Source organism: Sphaerodactylus townsendi, linkage group LG01 (genome assembly GCF_021028975.2).
Source record: "Sphaerodactylus townsendi isolate TG3544 linkage group LG01, MPM_Stown_v2.3, whole genome shotgun sequence".
NCBI lineage: Eukaryota > Metazoa > Chordata > Lepidosauria > Squamata > Sphaerodactylidae > Sphaerodactylus > Sphaerodactylus townsendi.
In genome coordinates this window covers 138,416,539-138,436,470 of record NC_059425.1, presented here as the reverse complement: position 1 = coordinate 138,436,470, position 19,932 = coordinate 138,416,539, and the positions used below count along the sequence as shown (strand labels likewise).

The following is a 19,932-nucleotide window of genomic DNA, read 5'->3' as shown; positions in this document are numbered from 1 at the left end:
ACTGATGATATGACATCACACCACTGGCCCTGCCTCCAAAGTACTCTAGTTATTGCTGTCACTCTTACAAATCACCACCGTGTTTTAAGAAGCAGACATTTTTCTCTGCTTTTCAAAAACTGCTGTTATGTCTATACAAGTTTTATATATATGCCCACAGATACTACGTAGAAAGAAATTAGCCTCTTTCGAGGTCAAATATACACAGCTTCTTCATTTCAAAATTCCCAGTGTCTTTACCTGATTAGAACTGACAGAGGGACTGAGTGGTTCAGTGGATTAATGTATTTGTCTTTTAAATCCTGAAACCCAGATTCTAATTTGATCACAAACAAAATGGTGGTATGTTAATAGCTCAAAAATAAATCTATACCTATGACATAAAAGAAGCTGCAAGTTTGCTGAATAACTACAAACCAGTAGTCTGCATATATGCTCAGAAGCATGTTATTCCAAGCTCAACGGGCTTACTCTTAAATAAAATGTGCACAGATTGCAGCCTGCATTTTGCAATAAGAAAGCACAAACAAATACTGATTTTCAGATATTTGAAAAGGAAAAATGAATGTTAACAATGGATGAGGTCAATGGATTTTCACATATTAATAATCCATTCCTTTTGCATAATTAAGAACATCAAAATTACAATGAAATGCTTTAGAAACTTCTACCACTCTTTTCAAAGTGCTGAGTGAGCAATGTAACTCTCCACACCCCCTCCCCCCACCAAGTCACAGCCAACTTATAGTGACCCCATAGGCTTTTCAAGCCAAGCTGATTTAATATTGCCTGTCTCTGCACAGTGATATATCCCTTGGTTGTTTCACATCTGAATACGTCCCAGAATTGACTCAATTTAGCTTCCGAGGTCTTAGAAGATCAGGCATGAGAAGATTGCACTTTATCTTTTACTATTTAGTGCAGGACGGGAAAAATCAGTAAGCATAACCCAGATAGAGTTAAAGCCCCAATTAATTCCGTGTGAGAGCCTAAACATGCATATGATTCTGTAACTAAAAATCAATGGGATTTGAAAGTGCCAAACTGTGATGTGAGTTTTTCATCCTGTCTTTTTCATCCTCAAACAAACTTTGGAAAGAATTTTTTTTGTTTTTAAGTTGTAGGAAATTTTGGTCAATGTCTATTATATAATTTGAAATCGATATTTTGTTTAATTATGACATAAAAAGCAAATTAATTCCTTAGGTATAAACCGCTACTCATTAATTCATCTGGTGAGCCTTGCCAAGTATTATTAGCTACACCTGCTATTTTCAGCACAAGGGCATTACAGGGCCAGTGCAGCACATGTCTCTTGTCCAATCAGCATCTCATCTTCTGATCCCTGCAGCTGCATCCCAGAAGGGGAAATCTTCACTGCGAATAAACCTTACAGCCCTTCCCAAGAACAGTTTTGTCCACAAAGCTAATAAACTAAAATAAATATGGGCTTAGCCTATAGAAAATATTGGTGTTTGCACATCAACAAAAAAGATTTTACATGACTTTAATAGGCATTCTTTAGTCTACCTTAAACTTGATGCTTATAAGAATTTAAATGGCTCAGTTTTAGAACTAATGGACATGGCTCTGTGTACAACGACAGGACAAAACCTTCGTTACACATAGTCGATTCTGAGCTGAGTAAAATACACTGTGGAAAATACAGTCAGTCACAAACATCTGAGAGACTGATAAACACCTTGTAAAGTGAAGTCTCAGATATAACTCAGATATCTATTACAGCTCATTTAATCAATTGCAACATGGTAGGATTCCGTTTCCATCCCCCATCCTCCTGGTCACAAAGTCAATGAGACTTGCAAATTCCAGTATAAAATAAAGAGGCATATGTCTCAAAGTGCATGCATGTCGAAAATAAATTCCCATTTATGTGCATATTTTTCTTACATTTTCCCAAATCCTCTCAAAAAGATGGCTATAGATTACTGTTTGCCAACTAAATTATAGGACTAGTCTGTATGGGGTATGAAAACTTGAGACCTATCAGAATTGCAGTTACATGTGTTGAAAATAAAGAGATAATACAATTATTCAAATATAGGTTTGAATACATCAGTATACCAGTACATGGGAAATCCATATTGCTGTTGTTCAAGGATCTACCTGAAATGATAAACAAGGAACTGCATAACCAACTCAGTAACACAAATTATGACTTTCCCCCCACGAATACTCTAGCTTCCAACTTATGCATTCCGCAGAGCCAACAGAAAACTGTAGAGATTCTGTAGAATCTGAAGGGTTGTTATGGCAAAATGCAAAGAAGAATTCCAGTTTTAGATAAAACAGTAAAATATTGTTTTGGAAACCATAAGCAATGGGAAGAAAATAGGTTATTCTCACTTTGAATAGTCTAAAATATTAATGGAAATTCATCAAGAACTTCTTTATTCTGTGCCTAGATTTTGAGGGAAGAACATACCAGGTTTATAGTGCCATCCTAAACACAGTGACATCATTCTAAGCCAGGGGTAGGGAACCTGCGGCTCTCCAGATGTTCAGGAACTACAATTCCCATCAGCCCCTACCAGCATGGCCAATTGGCCATGCTGACAGAGGCTGATGGGAATTGTAGTTCCTGAACATCTGGAGAGCCGCAGGTTTCCTACCCCTGTTCTAAGCCCATTGAAACCAGTGAACTTAGAAGGGTGTACATAAGAACGTAAGAACTAGCCTGCTGGATCAGACCAGAGTCCATCTAGTCCAGCACTCTGCTACTCGCAGTGGCCCACCAGGTGCCTTTGGGAGCTCACGTGCACGAGGTGAAAGCAATGGCCTTCTGTTGCTGCTGCTCCTGAGCACCTGGTCTGCTAAGGCATTTGCAAACTGAGATCAAGAAGGATCAAGATTGGTAGCCATAGATCGACTTCTCCATAAATCTGGGATTGACTATAAGTGTCCCTGAGGGTGGTCTCCGGTTACAAGAGAACCTCTGAAGCATGCGAACAAGTGGCCTTGACATGCACCAGTAGAACACTACACATACACCTTATGTCCAGTCATTCCTTCCATCCAGATCTCTTAATAAATCACTCTACAAACACTTCATAACTCTGATTGTCAGAACAGTTTTTCCACAGACATAACACTTGACTGGTACCTATCCTGGTGGTTAAAGTAGGCTAATATTTCACCAGCAGGACAAGTCAACTGAACCACTCATTACATTTGGTTCGTGGGTTGACAGAAAGTGGCTGTTGTGAAATAATTAAATCAGGATTAAGCAAATATGTGACAAATAGTTCTGCAACAGTGTGGCACAGTCAGTGTTTTCATTGAGGTCAGAATCTGGAGCAGAACTCCAGGGGTCTGTCTCATCAGTTTACCAAAGGTAGATATCTGTATATGTATACCTGTGGCTCAGTACAACAGAGCAGGGCATTTGCTTCTGGAGAAGTACTCCTCAACCATATTCTATAGTGACTGTATCTGATGTCAAGTCACAGCCGACTTATGGTGATCCAATAGGGTTTTCAGGCCAAGAGACATTTGGAAGTGGTTTGCCATTGCCTTCCCATGGAAGGGCCAACCCTGCTTAGCTTCTGATGTATGATGAGATTGGGCTAGTCTGGGCCATCCAGATCAGGACCTAAACCAACTTGTCATGCATAATTTGCATGACTAAAAACTGGATTGAGGTGAAAGTCTTGCTGGCAGGCAGTGAAATCACGGGTGAGGCAAGCTGGAGAATGTTGACCTTATAACCTGGGCAGTGGGGATATGTCACTATCTCCATGCTATTGGCATGGCTATTGCTGCATTAATTTGTAAGATTAGATACATCTGGCAAAAACAACAGCAATGGTGGCTTCTAACGAGCAGCACAGCTAGGCTGTAATCTTTCTCAGAAAAAGCAACCAACTAAGAACACAGTCTACCAGAAATGAATAAAAGTAGAGCACAATGGCACAATGAAGAACAGCCCAACTGAACAACTTTTATTTTTATACATGGAATTTATTCAATAAAAATTCCAGGCTGTTGTAGAATTCCCAGTCATTTTAGTGGAAATGTAAGTCCCAGGTTACAGCCGTATCTACAAAGCATAAAATATCTGTATCTATATGCCTCAAGGAAGAATGAACATCTAAATCTAAAATATTCTGCCTTTGCTTTTTAAATCTAGCTTTTTCTTGAGCCATGCACCTGACTCCATTTACCTCACATGATGAGAATAAGGAAACCCACACACCAGGAGCTCGGTGTATATGTAGGCCTCTAGAGCAGATGCAATTTGGGTACATATTAAACTCCAGATACAGCAATCTAAATCTTACTCTGAAAAGGCCACATTGTGTAATTAGAGAAAAAGTCATTCTTCAATGAATTTGCTGTTGTCTCACACGCATGGTCATTCAGCTCATTCCATGTTGATATTGTTTCCCATAGATAGAATACCGATTACAATTTCCTTGTTGCGTGATAAGAAAGCCCCCATCTATTGGGAACTGTAAAATATTTTAAAGAATCTAGAACGCACATGAGCTCACATTGCATAGAGAGTTTCATGTGGGTACTTTGTGTTGGTCTGCAGTACGAGCTAGATTTGAATTCAGTAACACCTTAAAAAGAGCTGTCCACAAAATGCTGCCCTCTTACTTCAGTATGACTATAGCGGTATACTGCACACAGGATTTGGTTAAACTCCTGCCTGGAAATGGGTTTTCCACAACATGGAATGTGCACTTTGTGCAAGAACAATGCAGTTTGTTTTCAAAGTTAAATTTTGTATATTTCAAAGTAAAAAGTTCTTCAGATCCTGAAAAGAAAAGCCACTGTCACCTCATTTCCTCGCAGAATGTTCTATGCTAAGTTACTTGTGGGAAACATAATGCTGCTGGGAAAGTTAACAACTTGCAGAACAGAAATCAGAATGCAGGATTGATACTGCAAAAGCAGAAGTCTCATTTTCATACAAGTTCAGCTTAGAACAGGTAGTAGGTAACAAGTGACCTTCCTGGATTTAAGCCTGTCATGAGCTTTCTTGCAAGATGAATCTAGCCAAGATGAATCTGGAAGACAGAAGCGTCTTGCAAAATGTACCACTGATTTCAGCCAACAATGTTTCTACATATAAATTGAAGCCCGTTCCCAACCATGCAACAATGAGACTGATTAAAGTATGTGCTCAGAAACTACAGCTTATGCATTCATAGGGATTTGGCTGGAGAAGTACTTGCTGTATCATCCCATAACAGGTTCTGTGTGTATCAGATGTGGATTCATTTAACTCCTAGTGCTGCTGTGATCCTTTAAAATTCTCAAAAGCTCAAAACAGATGGGTATATTCTTATCATACAATGGGCAAATGTTGCAACAGTAGGAAACAAGGAGTGAGCAAAACAATTTTGCATGTGAGACATCAGAAAATTTAAAAATAACACCTCTATCTCTTGAGTAACACCTTGTGAGCACCACATCAAAACTGATTTGAAAACTTCTACTGGCCACATGACTTATAGTGCATGCGGAGATAGCAAAAGGGCACTAGTGAGAAGGCCCAGAATAGGAATCAGTGCACATAAGGCCCTCTTACCTTTTAATTTACATCAGGTGGTTGATCTTTAAAAATGGTACACGCTCAAATAAAACATCTCTATGAGAAGTTGCAATTGATGTTACCACCCATTACTTTTGTTCACATTTCTCACAATTGTTGACATTTCTCAGTCTCCAGGTATAAGCACCCCATATTCAGTTGTTATGTTAACTCAGTGGAGTTGGCAAAGATTCCCACTTACAACTTCTGTGGCTATCATCTTTTCAGTTATTTTGTGCCAGCTCCTACTAATCCAACATCATTGTTTATTTGCTAATTTGTTTTTGTGTATACTGAATTTTTGTAGAAAACAACTTAGGTTTCTTTCACCAGTTAACTATTCAAATTGAGCACATGGAAGGAAAATTAACTTTCAACATAATGGATCACTGCCAACTGATCCAATAAACATTAATATCCAACTGAGCTTTTGACATTATACCAGATTAATTAAAGTGAACATTTATAAGATTTTTAAAAGCCAGTCATTTACATTATTGTACTCCTATTTTCCAATTTTACTGAGTGAGGCAATTGTCAATATATATAAATTTATAACAGTTGATTGTAAATGTTTATAAGGGACACTAACACAAGAAGTCTGAATAAACTTACCCCACATCATCCCTAATACAATATTCTAATACTATAACAGTTAACTTTCAGCTCTACAACATGGCTACCAAATGTGATATAAAAATCTTCCTTTCTCCACACAAAATCCAGTCCAGTTTCTCAGTGCTAACATATAAGACAAAGTTTTGCAATACCAATACTACCAGCAGCTGTGGCCCACATTGTGCTCTCTTCTGTCTTATGAACTTTCAAATTGCGCTTACCATGAAAAATGTAATTTTCACACATCACATTGCTATCCCAATACTACAAGTTAGGAAACAAATACAGGCTGCAATGACTAAATCCATTCAATTATCCTTGGTGGATTCCACACAGCATAATAATCTGTGGGGATTCTTGGAGATTTTGTCTGCTTGCAGTTCACTGTTTCGATGTCAAAAATAGATGAATACAGTTTGTTTAGCCTAGTGATCCCATGCATAGGTTGTGTTCCCCTTGTTGTTTGTTTGGAGGGGACCATCTGCGAAGCTACAAAAACCCAAATATGTGCCTATTGCAGCTTCTCTAGTCATGTTGCCTAACTTCACCCCATCCAAACAAACAAAGGAATGGGGACGCTAGGCTAAACCAACTGTATTTGTCTACTTTTGACAGTGAAATAACAAAATGGATAAACTGCAAGCAGAGGAAATCCCCATGGAGATTTTTCACAGAGAATCTTCCTGCAGCACACAAAATGGCAGACACGAGCAGTGGAAACGAAAGTGTGAAATTTGGGCAGGAGAAATAAAGAATCTACATTGAGGGGGAAAGATAGCTTGTTTAGCGATTTTTGAAAAACCCAGATTGAGGAAAACATTAGGGGCTGAACTTGTTTTGAGGAAGAGAGCTATGCAAAGTTTTCCTCCAAAATAGATTTTATAATGTCCTAAAGACGTTATATTTGTGCTATGCGGAATCCACCCTTGTGAGACAAATACCTCCTTTGCAGCAACTAAACTCAACCAAAATGCTGTAAAGCAAAGCATTTTCCCAGAGTTATGTTCATGAAATTGATAATTTACTTTTAAACAATGGAAGAATTTTAAAAAGTGGAGAATTTTATTTTAAAATCAAAGTGTACAGTTCTAAGAATAATTTCCTTGCTATAGTATTAAATGTTACTTTTAAAAAGATGCTATTATTCAAACAATATATCAACAACATATTGAGTTGTTAACATGCTCTCATTTGTGGATACTTAATCCTGGAGACTTGTGTCATGGATAGATCTTTCCGCAAAAGAAAGCCACAGGTTGCTGGACAATCTAAAATCTAAGAAAACAAAAAATAATAAAAAGGGTTAAAAACCCAAAATAATAGAAGCAGCCCCTATAGTTTTAAGAAATTAATGTTCTTAGTCACTGTTGCTGGGCAACCACAACATTATTACTAGCCTTCAAATCTTGGTTTGTTAGTAAAGGTCAGGAGACCTTTACTTAGGGCTGTTTCATAGTGGAATCATTGGAACCAAACCTACCCACATCCACCAGTTTACTTGCTACCACATGACTTGCATTACTTATCCAGGCCTGGCTGCTTGCTAGCATTCAATTACAGCTGCACATGTATAATTATTTCAGATTACGTTTTGGGAGACCCAGTTTCCAATCTCCACTTGGCTGTGGAAGCTCACTTGGTGATCTTGGGCAGATCACACTCTCAGCTTAACCTCAAAGGGTTGTTGTGAGGATAAAATGGTGGAGAGGAGAACAATGTAAGATGCTTTGGCTCCCCTGTGGCTGAGGTCTGGAGTGGTTAGAGCATTGGAATAAGACCTGAGATAACTGGGTTATCCCTTGCTCAACCATGGACACATCTCTCAGCCTAACCTACCCTCACCAGGTTGTTGCTGTGAGGATTAAATGGAAGAGAAGGGAACAGTGCAGAAAGCTGATTTGGTCCCCACGCAGGGAGAAAAGCAGGATATGAATAAAAAATAAATAACTATATATAAGAAAAATACAGTTTTTAAAATAGCTGAAGATGAGGGTTGGTGGTGGGAAGGAGAGAAAAGAGCAGGAATAAGTCACCAGGAGGAGGGAAAGAGGAAATGATGTGGAAACTACAATAGAAAGGGCGGTATTCTTACAAGTTCTTACAGGCTCCCAGAGGCATAGCTGGGCCAGAGTGCACCCAGTGCACACTCTGTGTTTCTCGCCCACCCCCAGCGCCCTCCTGCCCCTCCGCCCTCCCCTTTACCTTAGTTCAATCTGGCAAACCAGCCTGTTCCCTTTAGGCTGAAAACAGCCTGGTGGGAACTATACTTCCCATGAGACCCTGGGGCTCGCAAGGTCTCCTGGGAAGTGTAGTTCCCACCAGATCATTTTCAGACTGAAGAGTGCAGGGTGCTTCTCCAGCCTGAACTGTTTCACTAAGGTAAGGGGGGGGTGCCATGGGGGGCAGAGGGGGGGCACCGTGAGGGGCAATTTTCCGCCCCCCCAGATGCGTGCCTGGTGCAACATGCCCCCACCCCCTGGTAGCTCCTCCTCTGCAGGCTCCCCACTATGCAACTGGGTCCAGATTGGTCAGTACCACACAACTCAGCCCAGTCCAGTAGCTGGCACTGTGCAACTAGCTCAGACTTTCCTCAGGAAAGTTTGCCAGGAGGAAGGAAGGAGGAAAATACAAAGGGGGGGGGAGTGGAGAGGCAGATAAAGATAGGTTGGCTGGTGGGTGAAAAGAAGAATGGGAAGAAGGAAAAGAAGAGGGGCTATGCAAGATTTAAGAGATGAAAAAATAGTGGGGACAGCAAAATAAGGTGCCCCAAATGCAAGTTCTTGTAGGTCCTCCTCTTCTTATTACATACCAGTGATAGAAAGGTACCAAATACTTTTTTCTGTCATTGGCTGCATACAAGCAGCAGCTTTCCACACTGCAATTTAGTGCTAGATTCCAAGTATGGGCAGATGCTCATCGGGGAGAATGAAATACAAAATAGCTGTTTGCTGAAAAAGCCTGGGGATAACTCACAGCTAGATTCTACCACCTCTCCTGCTTTAAAAACTCCCTAGTTTCCCACAAGGGCCAGCAAACAGAACTAGACATTCAGAGACTCTAACAGTACAATTCTAAGCGGAGTTACACCCTTTTAAATCCAGTGAAGTTAATCGTCTTAGAAGGGTGTGACTTTGTTTAGGATTGCATTGCTAATCTCTTAAATTGTGGGTATATGGGCTGTCCTGCACCTTTGAAGAGTTTGAATGAAGAGTTTGGGTTTATAACCTACTTTTCTCAATCAGAAGGAGTCTCAAAATGTTTTACAAATTGCTTCCCTTCCCTTCCCCTCCCCACAACAGATACCTTATGAAGTAGGTGGGGCTGAGAGAGTTCTGAGGGAACTGTGAGAGGCTCAAGGTCACCCAGAAGGCTTCATGTGGAGGCACAGAGAATCAAACCTGGTTCTGCAGATTAGGGTCCATTGGTCTTAATCACTACACCATGGCTCTCTTGCTGCAGTACATCCAGAGGTGGGATCCAACCAGTTCTCAGAGAAGTGGTTACTAATTTTTTTCTGACTGCCGTGAAGGGGTTACTAAAGCAACCTCCCTGCCCAGTAGGGACTGGAGGTGGTGTGCGCGGGTTTGCCACTGTTTGAATCCCACCACCATCGGAACCTGTTATGAAAATTTTTGGATCCCACCACTGAGTACGTCCCTTTATCCTGTCCTCCACTGCTCCTGAGGATCATGGGATTTTCTAGAATGATACACTACATAGCATGAGTGAAAAATGGATCATGTGCCTCATTGATGTGTATAAGTGCTTTCTGCTGACTCATGGGGATCTCTGAATATGGACCATAGCAGGGAAACTCCAGTACTGATATACAAGGAAAGAATTGATACTCTGTATTCCAGAGAGTAAAATAAATTTGAACTTAAAGCAAAAAGACATATTCATTTTGTTTCAGTAGCCAACATGACTTTTATTCTAATGAACACCTCACTGCTTCACAACTTTGCACATAAGCAAGTCTAACACGTAAGGCTTCCTCAGTAGAAACAGAAGATGTGTGCAAAAGACCCATAGGAGGAGAAACAAAAGGACACATGGAATCTCGTCCATAAAGTCACTTCCAAAGAAATTGTATCAGGGTTATAATACTAGAGCGCCATTCCTTCCACTATTTGAGTTATGAAGAAACAATACCAGAGAGAAAGAGAGAAACCGAATCTGCTTTCAGAAATTTGGGAGTGTTGGAAGCAAGGAAGGGAAACTGTGTAGGTGTCTTACTGAGAATAAAATTACTTCATGCATTGTGCAACGCTGCCATATAGTGATGTTTCAAGATGGCGAAATGTAATTCATTGAGCAATTCTTTGAGCAAAGCCCTTATGATATGATTGCAGGGCAAGACTATAGAACAGTATAATTTCAAGATGAAATGGATTGAGTAATGATGCTACAAAGCAACGAAAGTTCTGATTTATCTGTTGAGTGGCGCCATCTCAGGAATCAAAACCACACCAATATTTGCATGCATATTTTGATAGCACGCATTTCAACAAAATGTGTATTTTTTAACCATTATTTTAAAGGGAAAACAGGAACCAACAACAAATAAAAGAATACAATTTTCAGGCCTATGAAAGACTTATCCAGACCCTTGTTGATTTTTAGAACTTCTCAATAAATCAGAAAACATAACAAATAGAAAACATAACAAATAAAGCAGAAAACATAACAAATAGAAGTAGTGTTAGGTTAGAGAGTGTTGCTCTACTGTTTTTTATACTAAAATTTAAAAATAGAAAAAAGAACAGCTACCACAGCAGAATAAGTTGTGAGCTGGAAGTCTCTGATTCAATTTTCTGCAAGATCATGAAATGTTACCAGGTGATGAGAAGGAAGCTATTCACTGTCACCCTCCATCTGTAATACTGATTATAATAATATTTACTAGAAGTGAAACCCACACACTTTCAGAACAAAGTACCAAGATGCTTTGGACTCAGTTACATTAAAATCACCTCTAGTTTTTATCAACAGAAATGCTTTAGAGAGCAGCTGTTACAGTTACTTAGCTAATGAATATGAATTCCTATGTAAACATCTACAGGAGTGAACATGAAGCTGTTGTTCTGCTGGCAGGCTTCCACTCCTGTGGCAGAGAAAGGGAAGTCAATTTTTGCCAACGCCTTATCATCCTGCAGATCCCATTGTGCCCTACACACTGTTCCTGAAAGTCCCATGACTCCCATCCCAGGAGCACAGTTCTGGGGCACTCAGTGGCCTGCTGCAGGTGGGGGAGGTACAGAAGTCCCACTCCACAGATCTAATCCAAAATATAACTGGACATAGTGGTTAAATATCAGAAAATTAAGTGAGACCATTGCATTATAATGCTACTATTTGAAGTGATAGGAAACAACCAAGCATCACCACAGCATTAATATCAAATTCCAGCAGGGCTCGGCAGGGCTTCCATAATTTCAACAGTCACTCCAGTAAATGGAAGTGATGCAACTGAAGTCTTTGAAGTACTCCTCCTAAGGCATTTATGAGGTACTGATGTAGTGTCACAAATATCATTTGTACTACAGAAGGCTATATACACACCTAAGTCACTGAACAAATGCAAACAGCCTAACAGTTTGAGCCTAACTATATTTAGTTGCCAATAACTCCCGTTAATGTAGAAGTCTAAAGAATACAATTGAAGCCTTACATTTCTTCCCTATACCTTGTCATTACTGTGTTCACTGAATGATCTGAAACACTTGAAATTTACACGAAAAATCCTTTTTTTTTAAATCAATTTTTTGCTATTCGGCCATACCACACATTTGATAGCAGGCTATATAAAGAGGCATATAAGGGAAAATAAATTAGGCACAGCTTCCTTAGAAATCAAGATGACATCTGGTAATCTCTAAGAAAACAGGAGACACCCAAGTGACTTCCTATACTGGCACAGGGTCTCCTCATCTTTCAGAACCAATATTTTACACCAGCAGCATGGAATAATTTGGCAGCAAGCATGAATGCTACAATAAGTGCTTTTTCTTGCAATGTATTAAAAAGTGAACTGTAGGAAGAAAACAAAGGTCACACCAATTGAAGAACGAAGATGAAGGCAAAGCAATGGGTCAGGGGCAAATCAGTAATGCATAACCATCATTGTACTACTTTGTCACAGAAATCATTTCTGTTTGTTTTAAATACCCTGCCTGAATGTAACTATGTATTATGTATTACCTACATGGGAATAAAAAAAATGAAAAATAGAAAAAACTAGTACTAAACATGTACTTCTAGCATATCCTACTTGGCCTTTGGAAGAATACCTGCCGGATTCACATATCTGAAATACGTCAGATAGTGAGATTGCAACAGGAGGCAAATATGACTCTCCCTACAATAAGATTGGAGAAACAGCAGAAGGATGTGGGGCCAGGAAAGGCAAAGAGGCTCAAGAGTCAGGGGTTGCTGGAGTCCAGAGTCCAGACTTCAGGCATCCCAACACTCTACACTAATGAAAGTGATCCCATATTGCCGAATTGTCTCAGTTTTTGAAAGAGCTGGATGATTATCTCGATAGCTCCATAAGATCATTTTCCTAAATTTTAACTCACACACATAAAATATGTTTTGACTTGGCAAGCATATGTTTGTGGCTATCTCCATCATACAGTTATATTCCTCGGGAGGCAGGCTTGGATGTGGCAAAAAACAAGTTTCCACTGCTTAACCTGTCAAGCAACCCTAAGCCATTGCTTAAGCTGCCATATTATCAACCTTCATCTGTAATCCGTCTGAAACTGTGAAGTTGTTCCACTAATACCAATCTTAAACGCCACCATCCTGAACTATTTCACAATTCGTGTTTGATTTGAAGCCTTCCCGGTTGCTACATCTTCAGCATCTTCATGATAGTGTTTGTGCTACAATTATTGGGTCTCTGCTCAAAAAATGAAAAGGGAAAAGATCTGGCCATCCTCACCATGAAACTGAAGTATGAGACCAGGCCCTGCACTATATTTCCCTTACTAATGAAGAACTCTTGGCCAGCAGAGATGAAAATGGCAGAGAACATTTAGTCCACTTTGAAAAACACCGATGTACATGTAAGCAGCATTAGATCTGACATGTTATACAAAGGCTGCTGCCTGCAATATGAAAAAGCAAATTTGCTCAATGGCCTCTACTTGTTGCTGCTGAAATAATGGAAGATGGTACGTGTGCCTGTGGACATGTGACAATCACACACCTTTCCTTCCAATGGCAGTTGATTTCTGTTACTGTGAGAAACAGCTGCTTCAGTAAACCAGATGACACTGGCATGCTGAGAATGAAAGAGCGGATGTCAGGAATTGAGCACAAGTGCAAAGATTTACACCTATAAGTGATTACTGTTGCTACAATTCCTCTACAATGCAAAGGAAACTGTGTAGAATTAGAAGCCGGAGCAATAACATTCCTACCTGACAGGTGAACTAGGATTAGGGCTCTCACATGATATGCCATGTAGAGAGCAATTCTAAGCAGGTCTACTCAGAATCCTATTCCAGTCTATTCAATGGGGCTGACTTCCCAGGAAGAGTGCACTGTTAGTGACCTCGGGTGGTTCTTCTTCTAAGCTGCCTCCCAGGAAACATGAAATGGAGAAGGCCAGCAGCTCCATGTCAAATAAATGTGAAAGGGGAGAAAGAAAACAGCGGCCCGGAACTTCAGCTTCTCCCTGCCGCTCGATATGACAGACTCTGGTGTCTCCTCCGGCCAGAGAGATCGGGATGGAGCCCACGGCAATATCTGCATCCGAGGGGAGGCGGTGGCGAAAAGCAGGCCCGTTCGGCCCGCTGGCTTTCCATCCGGCGCTGCAGCCTTGCCAGCCGGGTTAAGACAAGAACCAAGGAGCCATTTTGACCGCTGTGTGACAGTGACAGCAGGCAAGGGACCCGGCGCGGGGAGGGGGGGAGGCAGCAGGAGGGGGAGGGAGAGATTGAGAGAGAGAGAGGTCCTTTGCTGGGAAACGACGCAGCCAAAGGATTGCCGGGGGTGGGGGCCAGAGAGCGAAAGCTAGCGGGAAACAGAGCCAGCAGGTGCAACCTGGCCCGACTGCAGCGAGCGGACGCATAGCCAAGAGGTTGGTTGCGCGCAGCTGAGCGCCACCCTGGCTGCAGGCAGCGCGTCCCCGGGCGGCGCTCTCGGTTACCTCGGATGCTCCAGGACCAGCGGTACAGCTCGAAGGTTTCATTCACCACGTTGGCGAAGAGGCCCGGCCCTCCGACGAAGCGGTCCATGGCTGGCTTAGCTGGCGGGCGGCCGAGCGAGCAGCAGCAGCGGCGGTGATGGACGTGGAGGACGAGCTCGGGGGGGGGCGCGGGCGGTCTGCGGCTCTGCTCCGGGCTCCTGCTGCTGCTGCTGCTTCTCCCCTCGCCGACCTGTGAATGAAATTTAAATCTCTGTCTGCGGGTATCAATCTCCAGGCTCCGCCTCGCATGAGCCGACTCCCGTGCCCGGGGGCAGGGAGGGGAGGAAGAGGCAGCGGCACAGGCGCTCAGGCTGCAGCTCCTGGGATGGACCGGAGCGCTTAGCGCGGCTTCCGTCACGTGGTCCGCTCAGACAATCCCCCCCCTCTTTCCCCCATGGCATCCCACAGACCAGGGCGCTTGCCGGGCTGCGCAGGCGCGTGGAGCGGCGGTGCGCTTGCCGCGCTGTTAACGAGGATATTGTGGGGGACCTTCCCTTGGGTATGCGCAAGGGTGCGAATTAGGAGGAGGTGACCCCGTTTCGTTCTTTCCTATGGAGTGCTGTGGGGTGTGAGTTCCGGCTGCCTGCCAAATTCTTCCATCACTGCTTTTCCATCCGGAAAGGAGGCAGGGATCCACCCATTCCATTTCTGCCTATCATATAGCTGTTAAAACCATGGCAGCTTCAACCTTGGCCAGAAAAAAGAACAGGTCCATCCCCCCCCCCCCCCCCGCCCCATTATTTCTTAAGAACAAGGGAAACCCTTTTGGGTCAGGCCAAAGGATCCCTCTGATCCAGAATATTTTATTCAATAGTGGTGAAACATACTTCTGGGAAGGCTCTTGGTGTTCCTAGAAGTTTGGAATTCTGCATGCTGCCTTTGAAGATGGAAGATCCACTAAGCTGTTCTAACAACTGTCAATTCACCTGTCCTTTAGGAATGTGGCTTGTCTTTTAAAGAACAAATGACCATCATGATACCTTGTGGCTGTAAATTCTGAACGTTTAATGATGGGTTGTCTGGAGCATTTCCTTGTCCTGAATATACTGCCAATCAATTTAATTGTTTGAGCCTAAATTCTAATATAGTGGCATGAGAAATAATTTTCTCCAGCTTTCTGCATACCACTCATGGTTCTATATACTTCTTTCCAGGAAGAAGATGGTGGCTCTTAACTAGTAGGGAAATTTCCCAGTTCCTGGGCAACTTAATGAACTCAGCATCTCTTCTTCCACACTTTTCCACCTCAGCTTTGGAAGAGGGTCACACAGCATGCATATGGGAAGGAAGGTTTCGGTATTCCATCCTCATCTGGTAAATCTATCGGATACATGTTGGTATATCCAAAATGTGTAGCTTGCAGAATTAGAAATGTTGTAACTTAAATCTATCCTAAATGCATGTCTCATAATCTGGATATGTTATGACTACTTGGTATGGTTAGTCAGAGTCATTTATGCACTGTAAAATTATTCTCATTACAAGTGGAAATCTGAAAGGATTTGTGGGAGGAATCTCAGTCCCCCCCATTCCTGTCCCTTTCCTGCAAGACTACATTAAAGCCTGAGTGGTGTAGGGTTAAGAGCAGATGGATCCTAATCTGGAGAACCTGGTTTGATTCTCCTCTCCTCCACCTGAGTGACAGAGGCTTGTCTGGTGAACCAGATCTGTTTCCACATTCCTACATTCCTGCTGGATGACTTTGGGCTAGTCACAGTTCTTTGGAACTCTCTCAACCCCACCTACCTCACAAGGTGTCTGACACTGTCTGTTGTGGGGAGAGGAAGGGAAAGGAGCTTGTGAGCCACCTTGAGTCTCCATACAGCAGCAGCAGAAGAAGCAGAAGAAGAAGAAGAGGAGTAGGAGGAGTAGGAGGAGTTTGGATTTATATCCCCCTTTCTCTCCTGTAGGAGACTCAAAGGGGCTTACAATCTCCTTGCCCTTCCCCCCTCACAACAAACACCCTGTGAGGTGGGTGGGGCTGAGAGAGCTCCGGAAAGCTGTGACTAGCCCAAGGTCACCCAGCTGGCATGTGTGGGAGTGTACAGGCTAATCTGAATTCCCCAGATAAGCCTCCACAACTCAAGCGGCAGAGCAGGGAATCAAACCCGGTTCCTCCAGATCAGAGTCCACCTGCTCTTAGCCACTACACCACTGCTGCTCCCTAGAGAAAGGTGAGATATAAATCCAAACTACAACTACTACTACTACTACTACTCTTTCTGGGGTACAAAAAAATGCTGTTGGTGTACACCTTAAAGTCTTATATGCCAATATTAGAACAAGAAAGTTAAGTAATTTCAAACAGCTAGTGATAGGATTATTCAAGGGTAACAAATGCTATTTTACCAGGACATACAGATATAACACTGCAATTTGCAGAACATAACTATGCTTAAGATTAATTCCTCACAATGAACCCATTTTTTCAAGACCTACAAAAAAGGAGAAAAAAGTCTGAATACCATACAATAAAAATCAACTGCAAATTGTGCAATGTTAAGGAAGAAATGGAGAAGCTAATTACTAGTATGGCATATGTGCTCAAATAAACACTTCCCTGCACACTGCTCCAATGAGACAACCTCTAAACTACCCAAATTCTATGGTGAAACCTTGTCCATAAGCAGACATTCAAATGTTTTAATAACTTTTATGTATAATTTTATTTATTTATTTATTTATATTTTAGATTTCTAGGCCGCCTCTTCCCCGGAGGGCTCGAGGCGGCTCAACAACATGGCTGTTATCAACAGCAACTCAAACAACATAACTTAAACATTAAAACTCCAGCAGCAGTTACACACAATTTAAACAATCCAAACAATTCAAACAGTTTAAACAGTTCAAACAGGCGCCCATTCCTAAGGCTATGAACTTTAATCTCTATTTAGTAATTTTATATTTATATTTATATGTAAATTGTGCTGTTAAATTGATTAGACTGATCTTTTGATTGCAATAAATGTTGATTGATAAACACTTGGTATAGTCACATACAAATGCAAAACCCCCAAAAACGTATATTGTATCATAAAATTCAAAAAAAGACAGAACCGGAAGATAAGAATGGACTTATCTGAAATGAAATGGAAAGGTTATTGTCATTGGAATGCTTTTTGTTTTAAAATGTCAGTTAAAGATTATCACATATAAATAGTAATCAGACACTGAAAGCTTGGCATAGAAAGAGATTGTGGGTGACAATGCCTTTGTGGGTGACAATGCCTTTGTGGGTGACAATGCCTTTGTGCTCCAGAGATTTCAAAATATTTTTAAAATGGAACTTTTTTACATGACATTTGTAGCCACCCAGATTGCCCCACAGGACTTGGATGGCATTGGGGTACTCCTGGTAGCCTGACCAGGAGAAAATATGGCTGGCCAGGATGGACAGTGGAACACTGATGGGAAGGCAGGGCCTGCTCTAGGCGGCAGACTGGTAAAAGGTGGCCAGGCACTGGGGGAAAGGAATGGAGCAGTTTCGGTACCATGGGAGGGAGCTGGTGGGCTCATTCAGTCTGAGAGCAGACTGAACAGGTTTGCTTCAACCACCCTAGAGATTGTCATTGATTTATAGGTCAGGCAAAGATGACAGGGGCTGGGAGAAGCCTCAGAGAGAGATCAGGCCACAGCACCTCAACCTTGACTTGGAGCACTGGGAAGGCAAGGGAATGTGAATGGTGGATAAAAGGCTTAGACAAGGCTTTTGAGCTCTGCAGCATCAGACAAGACAGGCTCACCAGGGTGCCTTGGACCCAAGACAACTCCTCAGTGAATTGTGTAGGAAAACCAAGGGCAGGTCTTCCAGGGACTAGGAGGCATGGTAGCGTGAGGGGAGCATTAGGTACATGGTGGATCAGGAGCACACTGGGAGACACTGACATATGGGAACCAGCGAGGTCAAGGAAGATAAGGAACTTGATTGCTGTCCAGAGGTTAGGTGCTAAATCTGAGGCCACAAGTTACTGCTTGTATGTGTTGTTCCATCAAGTTGCTTTTGACTTACCACAACCCTATGAAACAGTATCCTCAAAAATACAGTTAACAGTTTTGCTCAGGTCTTGCAAACTGAAGGATGTGGCTTCCTTTATAGAGTCAATACAACTCGTTTGGGTCTTCCTCTTTTCCTAATGACTTCATCTTTTCCTAGAATTATTGTCTTTTCCAGTGAGTCTTCTCTTCTCATGATGTGACCAAAGTATGATAACCTCAGTTTAGTCATTTTAGTTTCTAGGGACAGTTCAGGTTTGATTTGATCAAGAATCCACTGATTTGTCTTTTTAGTAATCTACCATATCCATAAAACTCTACTCGCGCCATATTTCAAAGGAATATATTTGGTTCCTATCAACTTAATTGTCCAACTTTCACACCTGTACATAGTATTAAAGAACGTTATGGCATGAATCAACTTGATATTTGTTGCCAGTGATACAGAAGAATGCCAGTGATACACAAGAATCTTTTCTAGCTCCTTCATGGCTGCCCTCCGCACTCTCAGTCTCCTTCTGTCACAGGTCCTTTCTGCACATGCAGAATAATGCACTTTCAATCCACTTTCAATGCACTTTGCAGCTGGATTTTACTGTGCAGAATAGCAAAATCCACTTTCAAACAATTGTGAAAGTGGATTGAAAGTGCATTATTCTGCATGTGCAGAAGGAGCCTTCATCTCCCTTTTGATGAATGATGGAGCCAAAAAATAGAATGTCTTGAACAATTTAAATTTTCTTATTGTCAACATTACTGTTGAGTAATTCTCCAGTAGTCATTTCATTATTCTTTGTGATGTTCAGCTATAGTTCTACTTGGACACTGCTTTAACTTTAGTCACTTCACTATTTCATGCCAGTAATCATCAACATATCTTAAATTGTTAATGTTCATTGTGGCGGAACGGGCTTGTTTTGCCTGGCACGCCCTATTCTGCTCCCAAGCTTCTCCCAGGGGCTGCCAACTTTTCCTGTGGAGGGCTTGCTTTCTCTCTGGGTAAACTGCTGCCACCACCTGATCATTTGAGGAACTGGCCACTGGGGAAGGCCAGGATCCCCCAACTTCTTTCCAATCATGAGGCCTTGCCTCAGTTTCCCTTGGTTCCCTTCTCTTGGGTTCCACAGGGCAGATTGGAGGTCTCGGATGAAAAGCTGATCTCCAGTTGCCAGCCTTCCTCCCCCCTCCTAATTAGTGCATCCAAGACTGTGGGGCATTCACGGTACAGAAAACTATTCTCCACATCTAAGGTTTAAAATGGCTACAAGTATATTTTTAGCACTGCACCAGATTGAGCAAGGGTTTCCAAAACAAAGGAGATGTAAACGCAAATCCATTTCCTCTTGTTAAACATACCCTAGCAGTTGTTGAAAACAGGGTAGGCCCTTAAAGCTTAGAAGGTTGCAATTCTCAAAGAGTTCTCATTACCTAGCAGGCTGAGTGAGCTCCCTGGATGAGCACATGGTTAAAAAATGGCTGCTCCCTTCCCAGCCCCAGCAAGAGGTCTTCTTCCTTCAGTGACCTAGCAGAAAGAGAAAGAAAAAGAAACCTCGCCCCTCTC

At 42.0% G+C, this 19,932-nt stretch overlaps 1 protein-coding gene across 1 annotated transcript in view; it reads right to left on the bottom strand.

Moving 5' to 3' along the window:
* Window positions 1-14,708, bottom strand: part of ELOVL4 (ELOVL fatty acid elongase 4) — a 48,090-nt gene extending 33,382 nt beyond the window's left edge. Inside the window, exon 1 of the mRNA XM_048495503.1 lies at window positions 14,340-14,708. Coding sequence (XP_048351460.1) covers window positions 14,340-14,427 — 88 coding nt within the window. The 5' untranslated portion in view covers window positions 14,428-14,708. The remainder of the gene's footprint in view (window positions 1-14,339) is intronic.
* Between the last annotated feature and the right edge of the window lie 5,224 nt (window positions 14,709-19,932).